The following is a 14,650-nucleotide window of genomic DNA, read 5'->3' as shown; positions in this document are numbered from 1 at the left end:
CTTCCAATTCCCTTATTTAATTCTGGCTTGAGCATTCTTTTCTACGTTGGGGGCGGGGGCTGGAGGAGGGGGGGATATATCTGACCTATTCATCCACTAAGTTATTTTGTGAAAATTCAATTAGATAATATGTATGAAAGCATACAGGACATTTTAATGTGATCTCCAAAGTCAAAATTTTGTCACGTGTTATATTGTAATTGAATGTGAAATTTTTAAAGTAAGTCTGATTAATTTTTATCATAGGAATCCCCCAGCCTTTTTTTCCCCAGATTATTTTAATAGTAGGAATGATTAATAAGAAGATATTAAGTGTTTTATTGATAGGGATGATAAATTACAATCACAGTCAGAATCCTAGTCTTTATGATAAACGAGAGTTCTGAATTAATAAATTCTCTTTACTATTTCCTAGACTCTAAAGTATCTCAACCAGTAGTACTAACTTTACCAGAAAATACTGTGAAAGATTCAGCTAGAGTTTATTGGTCTGTCCTTGGTAAGTCTGCAATATAATGCAATAGTGGGGAGTTATACAGACTGGGAGGAAAAAGAAAAGTTATACTTTTATCTGCTTGGTCCTACTTGTTGGTTTTGTCATTTGTTTGGGGTTCCATTTCTATCCTTAGACTTTGAAGACTGAGGTTTGTGTATTGACCTAACCAGTAAAATACACTAAAAAAAAATACACTAAAAAAATTGCAGATTATGAAATCATATTATCTCATAATCTGTAACAAATGTTCCTTCATGGTGTGGTGGGCTGATAGAGGGGTATTGTATGGGAATTCTGCACATGTGCATGATTATTTTGTAAGTTCACAACTTCTGTCATAGAAATATATTTAAAAAATAATAGGGTGGGTTGGGAAAAAAACTAAATGCAGGATATGAACTATAGTTAGTAGTAAGATTTTGATACTCTTCTTTCGTAATTTGTAACAAATGTCTCACAACAATGAAGGACTTAGTGTTAGGTTGATGTGTGGGACCCCTGTATGATGTGATGCATATGTGCTTTGTAAGTTCACAACTTTTACTACATACTTATTGTTTATGTGTGTCTATGTATAAATGATATAAAAATAATAATAATAATAATAGGGTGGGGGGGAAATAGGCCAAATGTAAGATACTTTGGTTAGTAGTAATATTTTGAGGATATCCTTTAATCATTAGTTAAAAATGTTTCACAACAATGTAAGATACTGGTGGTAGGGTGAGGCATGAGAGCGCTGTATGATGTTCTGTATGTTTGTTTTATAAGTTCACAACTATTACAATACACTTATTGTTTATATATGTTTATATATGAGTGATATACTTCAATAAATTAAAAAAAGAAAAGAAAAAAAGAGAATTTAAGTATTGGAACCACATTTCTGGCTCTTTCTTTTCTCAAATACCATTTAACTCTCATAAAAATTAAGTTCCAGCGTTGGCCCTCCTGGCTTGTGTCTCATTCCAGACTAGCCTGTAAAGAGAAGTTCTGACCTTTTTTCACACTCTAGTGATTTTGAGAGCGTGCATTCTAAGCCAGTTAGCTGCTGAATGTCACTCTTTTTTGCACAGGAATTGGGACAGTCAGGTAGACACAAACAACACTACCCAAAGATCATTGTTCTGTGGGTCAATGACCAGAGCAACGTAAAACTTTTTACTCCTAACTTGCAGGCCCTATACAGCCAGAACCTCAGCAGTCCTGCTCAAAACTGAAAAAAAGCTAAAAATTAACCAAGAACAACTATAGAACACTTTCTTTATTGATTCTCTTTTGAGATGTTCTGTCCAAAGTTGATAACTCATATTTTTTTAATGTAACACTAAAAAAATAAAGACAAAAAAATAAAATAAAATAAAAGAGCTTCCAGAACTTGTAACATTGATATAAAAGCCGTGATCACCAAAGATTCTGATGGGAGGGAAAGAGAAGAATAGGTATAACACGGGGCATTTTGTGGACTTTGGAATTGTTCTGCATAACATTGCAATGCAGATATAGGCCATTATACAGTTTGTCAAAACCTATAAAATTGTACGGTGTGAAGTGAAAACCACAATGTAAACTATAGACCACAGTTAGTAGCAATACTTCAATATGTGTTCATCAGTTGTAACAAATGTACCACACTAAGGAAAGATGTTGTTAATGGGGAAAATGTGGGAGGGGCAAGGAATGGGATCTATGGGCATCCCCTATATTTTCAATATAACTTTTCTGTAATCTAAAACTTCTTTAAAAATAAAATTTTTAAAATGTTAAAAAAAGAGAACACTTTGTAACACAGAAAGGGCCATAGAATATATCTACTAAAATTAAAGACAATATTTACCTATCCTTATTCCCCTGTTGCAAACCAGAAAACTGCTTTCTTGGTCCACTTAATATTTTAAAGTATTTCCTGCCTGATTTACTTCTATCTTTAAAAAAAAAAAATCCTGGACTGTTTAGCCCTTTCCCTCTCCCTACCACCTATGGACAACCCAGGGTAAAATTTTATGATAGAAATGTAATGAATTCAGGGGAAGAGATTCTACACTCTGTGATGTCACAGTCAAAGCCTGTTTGTTGCAGTAGGCAGAGTGTGGGCCAGGCAAAGCTCATGGGGAAAAGAAACAAAAACATTTCATATCAAGAACAAGTCCCAAGATCAAAACTAAAGAACACCTGAGTTTACCTGAACTTTTGATTTTAAGCAAATCAGTCCCATCCATACATCACCAAAATGATGTCCTACAAGGCATTTTCAGGTCAGTCACTGGAACCTGTTCTTATTTTTTGTGATCTTATTTCCAATTTCCATCCAGATGGTAGAAGTTCTTTACAGTAGCTAAGTATAGGGGATAAGACAACTAGCTCTACAAGCAGATCGTCTAGTTTTGAATCCCAGATTCACCACTTCCAGTATTGCTTCGGTCAAATTGTCCTCTGCCTCCTTTCCTCGTCCTTAAGTGGAGGTAATAATAGTACTTACTGCATATGGTTGTTATAAAAATTAAATAAATTAAGATGCTTGGAACAATTCCAGTTGCATACTAAGTGCTATATGAGTGTTAGCCATTGGTAGAGAGTGTGTAGGGAAGTGACAATCTGTCCAGACAATCTAAAGTCTAGTCTGTGTCTATTCCTGACTCACTCTGCATTTTTCAATTTTTACATCTATAAGATAGAAATAATAATAGTGCCAAAGTACATTACTGCTATAAGGATTGAATGAATTAATATAAATCAAGTGCTTAGAACAGTATCTGGTACATGGTAAGTATTTCAGAAATGTTTATTTGGGGTCCTCTCAAACTGATGATTGAGCTTTATCCTGGGAATTGTACAATAATTTTGATTCCTATTAGCTCTTCTGCTCTTGGCTGCTTTGAGTACCACATCTCTACCTTAGTTCTGGAAACAAAGTAATTCTACAGTGTGGGCCCAACAAGTAGGAGAGGGAGGAAGATTCAGATAATATAGACAAAAAGTAATTATTTTGAATATCTGTAACATGGCGTTCTTAAACACAAATTAATATTGCTAATACTTATCAATTTTGATAAAATACATCATATTGACTTGATTGACTTTTTAGGAGACATTCTCGGTTCTACCATGCAAAAGACACAGAACCTTCTCCGAAAGTCTTTTTTTCATGGAGAGAAGACTTTGGTACTATTCACTCCCACTATTCACTTCTTCAACTATCTGAATCAGACTCAACAAATGACGGAAGAAATGGAATCTGAGGGTATTGCATTCCTGTCTCAAGGTAGAACATTTAAAAGTCTTTTATCTCAGTTAAATCCCTGAATTCCACCTGGTTTATTATTAAATACATGAATTTCTTTTTGTAAATGTATATATTCACTATTAACTAATACAAATATTCAATTTATATAATTTTAATGCTAGATTATTATGTTAAATTTTAAAATAACTCCTTTCCTGTTCTAGGATATCAAAAGGAACTGCCCTATAAACGCTCAGATGGATCTTACAGTATCTCTGGACGTCACGATGAACCAGGAAACACATGGTTTGAATTGCTTTATAAGTTTTATCAAGAGTTATTAGAGGTTTCTAAACATTTCTTTCTTTTACAGGTGAAATTTTGACAATTTCATAAAAGCTATGGGCATTCTCTCCTAAACCTTTATATACAAGGCTCCACAGGCATATACACAGAGATGTGCTTTAATAGGATCTTTGCACTGTCAGATTAAAGATTCATGATGTATGGCTTTGGCTCTATGCCCCTCTTTTACTTAGGAAAAATGCATGTTCAGTAAACAAATCATAAGGGGGGAAAGCAACTCAATTGGGCAGTATGAGTTCTGTGACACTCCAATTATTATGCAAGCAAATTATTCCATTTGAAACATAAATATTATCCCAATGCAACCCCAAAGGTAACTCCAATAGCACTTATACTCATTGATGGCATAATGCTGTACAGTTATGAATACTCTTGATGAGATATTTGAGCAGAATGGACTTCCTATCAATAGTGAAATAAGTACTAAAATCAAATTAAATTAAGCATAGATTGTGTTATTACTTAAAGCCTGAAAGACTAGGTGATCAGTGAGATGCAAGTTAAATTTTAAAAAGTATTCTTTATGTTCTTATCATTTATTTATAAACACATATTTATTCCTGAGAATAATAAGCCTTTGAGATACAAAAGGACAAATGCTAAATTTAATAATCCTTACTGTATCCTCATAATAACCCAACGAGGTAGCTAGCACTATATATTATAGATTAAAATCACAGAGACACAGAGACGTTAAGTAATTTGTCCAAGATCAAATTATGGGGCAGAGATTTTATCCACTATATGATTTTGCTTCTTGATAACACATGATCTTTGATCTTAGAAAGTTCAGAGTATAGTAAGGAAAGACAAGTAAGTAAAATATTATAGTATAAATTGATAGAAGACGTAGTAAAAATAAGTACATGACACTATGGGAACAGATAGGAAGGACTATTTTTCCAGAAACACTTGGTATAGTTAGAGGTTTTTTGACCTTTCTAATGGTAATATAGTGGTATTTCATCGTGGTTTTAATTTAAACTTCTGTGATGACTAATAAGCTGGAGCATGTTGTTAAATGCTCATTAGCCACTTGGATACCTTCTGCGGTAACTTCTGTGTTCAAATCTTTTGCCCATTAGTTGAGTTATTTTCATATTATTGAGTTATAGGACTTTAAAATATATATATATATTCTGAGTAGAGGTCAAAAAAAACATATGATTGCCCCAAGACACAGTTTTAAAGAACATTCCCTCTGCTTCTCAGCATTTACTACACATATTCACACTTTGTTGTTTTTTCCAGGATCACTGCATTTGTTTACAAGTCATTGGCACAAGCTAAGCGCTACATTTATATTGATGACAAAGTTCAGTCCCAAACCCTTGTTTGGCTCTTAAATATTCAGAAATCAGATGGCTGCTTCCCATATCTGGGCACTATCTTCAACAAAAATTTGAAGGTACTTAAGAAATTTACCTTACAATTTCCTGTCCTTTCATCATGAACATTTAATAAACACCAAAATACCAGGGTAAAATTTAATAGAAATCATTGAAGTAGAATTCCTACCAGAATAAATCCATTATCTTGAAACACCCATAAAGCCTTTCATCTTAACAAATGGAACATTTTCTTTCCTTCAGTCAGATAAAAACCTCTAGAGTTCAGGTTTCCTAACATCAGTTTGGTTAAGGTAGTGGTGGTGGTTATGAGAAAGAGTGGGGAACAGTGGCAGGATTATTAGTAAAATTATATGAGTGTAAGACTTAGAACCAGAATAATTACTAATATTTTAAAGATTTAGCATTTAAGAAATTCTGTTAATATTGTTTAATTATTAGAATTCAATTTGTTTAGCTTTTACTTGTTAATATCCCCAAGGTAAGTACTTATGAATGAATTTGCCAATTAGTTCTCAGTTTCTCTAATCTCACTTTTTCCTCCTAATTGTTATGGTAATGCCCCTTAATTGCAAGTAGCTTGGAGAATTAATATAAAGAATAAACCAAAATGACATTCCTATGTCAACAATTAAGAGATAACCACAATTAAAATTTTGACATTTTTTCTTGATACATAAGCATACTTTTCCATAACTGGGATTATCCTCTACTACTGAGTTGTTAGTATGCTTTTTATGAAATCCTAACATTATTTATAATGACCTTGCCATGCATTACATTAAAATGTTTTAAAAACAAATTTAAAAGTCTTGTAATACTCCATCATTTGGATCAACCATACATGTTTATTACTCTTTTGTTGAACTTTGTTTTATAAACTCAAAGAAATATTGTTTAAGCATTCTTATATATAAATATTTGTTCCTAGATCAATATTGACTTAGGACAGATATATCAAAAAGTGGATTCTTTTTAAGATTCTGAAAAATGTCACTACATTGTTTTCTAGTAAAATTGTGCCAAGTTTTACTGTCACCATATATAGACTATCTGACACATAGAATTATCGTTAGCATTGAGTAATACAAATAAGTACTGAAAACAAAAATCTTCACAAATGTAGGAGCAAAAAATATAGTGCTTCACTTCTATTTTTGTTTATAGGACACGAGGTGTTCTGAAGATAAATATTTTTCAGGTGTTGACTTTCAATTTGTATTTTCTCCCTTTTAATTTCCTTTTATCTTTTGGGGTTAGTTTGAATTCATTAATAGTTAATATTATTGACCTGCTAGAATGTATTTCAGTATATTGTATAATCTATATATGATTTATTTCTATATTCTAAACAAATCGCTACTTATAACACCTTTTGTTAATTAATGGTGCATGCCCTACTGATTTTTAAGGCCAACTTTGTTACATTGCTTTCTATACTTGGTAGGATTTCTTTCTGCTTTACCTGATCCATTCCATTGGCCAACCTTTCTATTTTATACTATACTATTGTAATTACTGTAATATTATAGCATGTATTTTCTTTATTATTTCTGGAATTCTTTGCCTCCTTTAATTCCAAATACCCCCTTTGGCTCACATGTTCCTTTTTTTTAATTAAAGAAATTATGGGTTTACAGAACAATCACATAAAACACAGTATTCCCATGTACCTGTTATTAACAATTTACGTTGATGTAGTATATTTGCTACATCTAAGGAAAACATGTTTTTATAATTGTATTATTTACTATATAGTCCATGGTTTAATTTATGGTTCACTGTTTGTATAGTGCAGTTTCATGGATTTTAAAAAATTTTTTATTCTATTACCATGTATACAACCTAACATTCCCCCTTTTAACCACATTCAGATACATATTTCAGTACTGTTAATTACATTCACAATGTTGTGCTACAATCACCAACATCCATTACCAAAACATTTCCATCATTCCACCATGAGTTATTTTTATAAGTGATGATTCTACACTGTGAATTCCCTGGATTTTCATTCAGTACTCCCTGATTTTATAGGTAGTACCTTTTGTGAAAATGAAAAACATTACCCCCAAAAAAGGAAAGAAAGAAAGAAAGAAAGCACAATATAATGCATAAACAAAGAAATGTATTCGTCCCTCCCTCTGAATTCTACGAGACTGACATATTACCCTTTGTTCTGTTCAGAGAGAAGACCATGAGCTTTCTCTCACTGCACATGTTACTGCTGCACTGATGGAAGCCGGTCACCCAGTCTCAGTACGTAGCCCACTGGTGAAACCCAACTTGATTCTTATGAACTTGAAACATTTTATGCCAACAATACCTTATTAGGAACTAGAACTATGTTTGTAACTACCACAAAATAACACTGAATCACTATTCTTCTTCTTTTTTTTTTTTAAAGATTTATTTATCTATTTAATTCCCCCCCTTTCACCCGGTTGTCTGTTCTCTGTGTCCATTTGCTGCGTCTTGTTTCTTTGTCCACTTCCGTTGTGGTCAGCCGCACGGGGAAGTGTGGGCGGCGCCATTCCTCGGCAGGCTGCACTTTCTTTCGCACTGGGCGGCTCTCCTTACGGGCGCACTCCTTGCGTGTGGGGCTCCCCTATACGGGGACACCCCTGCGTGGCAGGGCACTCCTTGCGCGCATCAGCACTGCGCATGGGCCAGCTCCACACGGGTCAAGGAGGCCCGGGGTTTGAACCACGGACCTCCCATGTGGTAGACGGACGCCCTAACCGCTGGGCCAAGTCCGCTTCCCTATCCTTCTTAATAGTCAAATCAAACCTTGCAGGTAGAACCAAACTGAAATTTAAACACATGTGGCATTTGCCCTTTCAACATTTCAACACAGAAAAGATCCAGCCCTGACTTTTTTCCTGGATTGAACATTTACATGTGTTCACACATATGCGTTTGAGGACACGAATAATTTTTTTTCTTTCCTTTCCTTTGAAGTTTGAGGCTGTTCAAAAGGGTCTCCAGTGCTTAGAGGCTACGTGGAAGAAGAGAGCCATCACTACCTATGAACAGGCGCTCCTGGCCTACACTTTTGGTTTAGCGAGCCAGGAAGACAAAAGGGCATTCTTCTTCAATGAGCTCAGCAAAAAAGCAAAGGAAGAAGGTGAGTGCATGTGACTTTTCCCAGTCAAACCCTGAAGAAGTAAAGTGACCGGCAGTGGTATAATTATCATGCCCTCATGTTTCTTTATTTCCCATTGGCCCCCACCTGAGCCTACACATATCCCATGCTTTGGCACAGACACTCTGCAACTCCTTTTCCTTTTATGGTCAGGTGGCTCCATTCACTGGGATGCAGAAGAGATCATCTACTGGGTAGAACCAATTCTCTTCTCTCGGACGTCGCTTGCACATGTAGAGACGACCTGTTATGGCCTGCTGGCTCTTCTCCACAAGCCCCAGCTGACTTCAGAAGAGCTTACCTATGCTTCTCAGATTGTGCGGTGGGTGGCAAAGCAACAGAATACCTACGGCGGCTTCGGCTTCATGACGGTAACTCTTCGTCTATTTCAAGTTTCTCAGAGCAAGAAAATAGAGCACCTGCCTGGTATTGGTGGTACTGGTCTTTGGGCTTATATGTTAACTTTTTCCAATTAGATGGGTTTGACATCACTATTAAACTTGCTGTCACTTTGTAATTTGCTGTCTTTTAGGCTTTTTGAGGAGAATAGTATTTTATCTAGTAACAATCTCTGTTTATTCAAAAGCTAATTTCTTTTAATTTTTAAAATGAGAATTTAAGTACCAACCTGCAAAATTTGCAGTATAAAGGAATACTCGAAATGAAACATTACAATACATATTGGTAAACTTTTTATGGGAAGTTGTAGCAGTTTGCATTGTTATTAGCTGTGTGTGTGAGTACCTTTCTCTACATGACTTCAAAATCATTTGTAAAAATCTTTTTAAATCTGATACAATAAAAATAGTAACATTCTGTATAAAAATAATTCTCCATGGTTTCTACTTGGGTAGAATATGCCTTCATTTTTAAAAGTCCTCCTTTATTTCATGCATTATGAATTACATGGTCATACCATCTGCAGATTTCCTAATAGGGTTATTAATCCTTTTCTTGATTGTTTATAAGATTTTTGAATACAGTAAAGATACTGTCCTTTGCACATGCATGTAACATATCCTTGCCAATTTTTCATTTTCTTTTCAGTTTTTTTTTAAAGATTTATTTATTTAGTTAGTTATTTCTCTCCCTTTCCCAACCTCCCCCATACCCACCCCCCTGCCCTGGCTGACTGCTCTCTCTGTCCATTGCTATGTCTTCTTCTTTGTCCTCTTCTGTTGTTGTCAGCAACACAGGAATCTGTGTTTCTTTTTGTTGCGTCATCTTGTTGTGTCAGCTCTCCTTGTGTGTGGCACCATTCTTGGGCAGGCTGCACTTTCTTTCATGCTGGGAGGCTTTCCTTACGGGGCACACTCCTAGCGTGTGGGGCTCTCCTTAGCGGGGACACCCCTGCATGGCACAGCACTCCTTGAACACATCAGCACTGTGCATGGACCAGCTCCACACAGGTCAAGGAGGCCCGGGATTTGAACCATGGACCTCCCATGTGGTAGACAGATGCCCTAACCACTGGGCCAAGTCCGCTTCCCTCTTTTCAGTTTTTATAATGCTTTAAATATACGGATTATTTTATTTTCATTTTCACTGAGTGTAATCATTCTGTTCAAGCTTTTTCTCTGTAATGCTATGATAACAAAAGCATTCAACACAAAAATATTATATAAATATATAGCCATACTTTCATATACTATTATGGATAAATGTATAACTTTTCAATTAATAACCTACAATGTATTTTTATACAGAGGTGTTGTAGATATGCAACTTGATTTTTTGAAAATAATCAGCCAGTTGTCTCAATATAATTTAATTAATAATTTCCTCAATGATATGAAATGCCTCTCTTATTGTCTAATAAAAAGATACAAATTTTGGTGTCTTTTTCAGCTTTCTGTTCTTTCTCAGTGATCCCTTCGCTTTGTTGTGTGCTTTAATACCTAGTAGAACAAAGCCTGACTCAGTAGGCAATTTAAAAATTTCCTTGGCTCTTCTCACATTTTATTCTGTTAGATTAAGTTTTCTCGTAAATTTAAAGAGTCGATCTTACAAATGAAAATGTCATAAATCCCATTTATTTTCAATAAATTATGCAGTGCTCAAGACACAGTAGTTCATAAAAGAATGGTTATTGCATTTTAAATCATTTTTAAGCAATTCACAGCTATATGGAGCTTAAGATTTCTAAATCACGTAGTATATTCTAATAAAATTTATGACATTATTATTTCAGGATACCGCTGTGGCTTTCCAAGCTTTGACCCAGTACGAAAGCCTCACCTTCACTAAAAATAGACAAAATTCAGTGAGGATTTTCAAGGACCAAACATTCAGTAAGAGCTTCAGAGTGAATGACAGGAACCGTTTGCTGCTACAACAGATTCCGTTACCAACAACTGAGGGGAGATATACTGTGGAAGTGAGCGGCAAAGGCTGTGTATACGTACAGGTAAATCAGGACTTTTTTATCCTAGCATCAAAAATTAGAAATAAAATATAATGAATATGTTCACACTTTGCAATTTTTGCTTTACCATTTTTTTTCTGGGGGGGGGGGTGAATTTTAAAGTAAATTTAAGACATCATGGTGCTCCTAAATATATCATAGTGCACCTTCCCCAAAAAGAACAGTCCATCGTGTAACTGCAATGTCAGTATCACACCTAACAAAAATTAACAATAGTTTTATAATATAATTTTATTGTCAACCTTCTGCCCCCAAATATATTTTATAGTTGTTTCCTTCAAACCACAATTTAATCAAGGACCATGCTTTACAATTTGTTGTTATGCTTTTTAAGCTTTGTAAGTTTCTTTAAACTAAGAGTCCTATCCATTTGTTGTTTGTTTTTGTTTGTCTGTTAATTTGTTATAGCATCAACTTTGAAGACTTCAGGCCAGTTGTCTTAGGATGTTCCTCATTCTGGAATTAACAAATTGTTTTCTTTTTAGTGCCATTTAATTTGTTGTCCATTCCCTATATAATATTCTTAAAACTGAAAGTTAGACCTATATTCCTATTTCATCACATCGCCTGGCACCTGACTTTTAGTCAGATTTGATCATTGGATTTAGGTGGTGACAGCCATGGTTCTTCAATTATGGTGCTGTTTTCAGCCATTGCCACTAGCAATTAATATATGAAGTGATCCATCGAACCATGCAAATATGGAGTCTACAGCAATTTTCACTGAGAAATTTTAGTATGCCATTAATGATCTTTTAACATAGCATTCATCTTTGGATGCTTCTTTCTCTCTGGGAAAAAAGGGATAGGACTGGTTCCATCTTGCACTTTACCTGTCCTAGACCTGGAATCATATTTTGCCAAGGAGTCCTCATCTTTTCAGGGAAGTATGGTATTTTTCACTGAAGCCTGGTGATGGTGTTCCTTTTACTACGGAGAGGCTAATAGGTTTTTGCCCTGGGGCAGAGTTCGGGAAGTTTTAAAATTTTTGAGTTCTTACAAATAGTCCGACTCAAATTTAATACTATAGTATTTGACTAAGTCCTTGTATCTCGTTTCTTATACACAGTTTTTTAAAAATTATAAAGATATTAACACAAAATTTATTTGCTTAGCCTAAAATATAGAGAAAATGGTTTTAAAATAACAAAGCAATGTTACTATTAAATGGAACTAGTGAATGAAATGGAACTGCTGAATTTTAAGATACATTTTTTATTTTAGAATACAGACCCCTAAAGATATATAGTCAAATAACTATATTCTTATTCTATACTTTCCTTTGTGTGATTATATTGAAATGTGATATAGTTAGGTTTATTCATTTCATTTTTCTCTTTAATTTCAGGGTTTGTTTTTTTATTTAGATATGACAATATTTTGAATATGTAAAATATTTACTTGGTTTTCATTTTTTGAAGTTTTGGTTTCTTCTTCCAATGTTTGTTTTTGTAAATGTACACTAGTATTAATCTTATAGTTTTCTTATTTCTCATCTGTTTTTATACCTATGTTAGCATTCAAGATAAATATTTAATATACACTATATGTATAATTAGTCAAATATTGATGGACATTTGCACTGTATATAATTTGGCCATTACATAGTGCTATAATGAATAATGGTGTGCACAGATTATTGCATAAATGGACAGGGATACCTTCAGGCCATATTTCTAGAAGTGGGGTGATTAGTTCAAGTTAAATCTTTAACCACACTTATTTGCATTATTCTGGATTTAGAGTCTACAATTTCCCTTTCGTTATTTTATTGCAATCATGCTATTCATCTTGATTCTTGCAGCACTAACATGAACTATAGTAATTTTATCATTTCTTACAGTGAAAATTAGGTAATTGTAATTATCCAAGAGACTATATGGGTGTACTCTTGCTTTGTTATTTTTTTACTATATGAGATTTGACAAGTTATTTTACCTTTGAAAGTTCTTCACCTCTCTGTACCTGGGTGCCTTTCCTGTAAAATAGTGGCTATAAATAGTATCTACATCACAGGGATGTTGGAAAGATTAAATGAGTTATTACATAAAAAGCACTTAAAAATAAGTGCATTGTATGTGCTCAGTTAGTGTCAGCTATTATTACTATTGTTGCTAATGGTATAGAAAATAGGAAACACAGAAGTCAAATTTGACTTTTAGTTTCAGTTGAAATGTTTATGTGCAGGTAATAAATTTAAAAGTAATCTTGTGGCTAATAAAGAATATATTTTGTATTGATTCTAGTCATCTCTGAAATATAACATCATGCTCCCCAGGAAGTCATCTGGGTTTTCTCTTTCTGTGAAGACAGCCAATGCTATCTGCAGGGGATTATCTGATACAAAGTTTGACCTTATTATTTCAGCCAGGTAATTTTTTTTTTTTTCTTAGCTTAGACATGTCTCTATCTCTAAAGCAGGTATCCTAGTGACTCTCTTTGCTGCATTATGAAACCACATCCGAACCATTTTCTGTAAGAGGTTGTCCTGTCTTGATTCCCTGGGGATATACATTTCATGGTACTTAAATTGCCCAAGGGGAACACTGGGTAGAAAAAAATGTGAATTCAAAATATGAAATAGGAAGGAAAGAAGGAGACTATAGGAAAAACAAATTCTACAAATTCCTCAAGACGTACATTTCCCTTACATTCCTACTTCAGGAAACAACATATTGCTGCCTCTTCATTCTGGAAATCAAGGATCCAAACCAAGAATATCAGTCAGGTTCAACACTCTGGGTTCAGTTAGGAATGGATTGAAATTTATGTTGCTTCATTTTGGAGGACCATTAATTTCAGGTTATTATGAGATTATTCCAGTCTCACTACAAGAAACACTATATAGTTTATAATAAAATGGACAAGTAATAGCTAACAAAACTGAATTTTGCCTTTGCTTTGGTCCAAACATTGTTCATTGACTCACAATTAATAATGCCTATAAATTGTCTTATTTGGTAAAAATAGTTATGTTTTTTAATCGTTATAAAGAAAATTTAATTGATTAAAGCCATTGCTTTTCACGGAAATTTGAGATTCTAGGGATCATAAAAATACACAGAAATAAAAGTCAAAAGCACAAGTTGGAATCTCTGCTTGATATGCTTTTATGTTTTATTTCCATTATACAGATGTCATTTACTCAATTTAGCTTTGGGAATATGGCAAAACACAAAACCCTGTTCAAGTTTGTACTATAACTCATTGAAGAGTTTTGCATGCAAATGTATTTTTTGTTGGTGATTTGGTTTTCTAAATAATATCTAAAGTTTATCAGTATTTTATATTTTGTACTTTTTAAAAAAAGTTATTATGGAAAGCACAAAACTTCCCACATGGCAGTCATGGATGTGAAGATGCTTTCGGGCTTTGTCCCTGAAATATCATCTATTGAGCAGGTAAATAATTACATGATTTTAATTAAATAATTTTCACAGATAACTGTTATGTGTTAGGTCCTGCGTTATGCATTGAGCACAAGCTGGTAAAAAAAAAAAAAAAGACACATTTTCTACTTTCAAGAAATGGAATTTCAGTCTCCAATTTCAATCTCTATTTTCAAGAAATGAAATTTCAATCTCATATTTAATAGTACAACATTGTTTGAGTTTTTCAAAGTTATATTCTTACATTATTAATACAA

At 33.9% G+C, this 14,650-nt stretch overlaps 1 protein-coding gene across 3 annotated transcripts in view; it reads left to right on the top strand.

Annotated features, from left to right (window-relative positions):
- Positions 1-14,650, top strand: part of LOC101441521 (ovostatin-like) — a 68,727-nt gene that overhangs the window by 43,923 nt on the left and 10,154 nt on the right. For 2 of the 3 annotated variants that reach the window (XM_058282753.2, XM_058282754.2), the window contains exons 23-32: positions 416-499; positions 3,582-3,758; positions 3,944-4,025; positions 5,337-5,493; positions 7,622-7,693; positions 8,396-8,561; positions 8,733-8,950; positions 10,771-10,986; positions 13,251-13,375; positions 14,285-14,405. In XM_058282753.2, the coding sequence (XP_058138736.1) occupies positions 416-499; positions 3,582-3,758; positions 3,944-4,025; positions 5,337-5,493; positions 7,622-7,693; positions 8,396-8,561; positions 8,733-8,950; positions 10,771-10,986; positions 13,251-13,375; positions 14,285-14,405 (1,418 nt within the window). The remainder of the gene's footprint in view (positions 1-415; positions 500-3,581; positions 3,759-3,943; positions 4,026-5,336; positions 5,494-7,621; positions 7,694-8,395; positions 8,562-8,732; positions 8,951-10,770; positions 10,987-13,250; positions 13,376-14,284; positions 14,406-14,650) is intronic. The other variant, XM_058282755.2, reaches the window with a different exon arrangement.

The sequence above is a fragment of the Dasypus novemcinctus genome, chromosome 20 (genome assembly GCF_030445035.2).
Source record: "Dasypus novemcinctus isolate mDasNov1 chromosome 20, mDasNov1.1.hap2, whole genome shotgun sequence".
Classification (NCBI taxonomy): domain Eukaryota; kingdom Metazoa; phylum Chordata; class Mammalia; order Cingulata; family Dasypodidae; genus Dasypus; species Dasypus novemcinctus.
The sequence above is the reverse complement of the archived record's forward strand: the minus strand, read 5'-3'. Positions and strand labels throughout refer to the sequence as shown.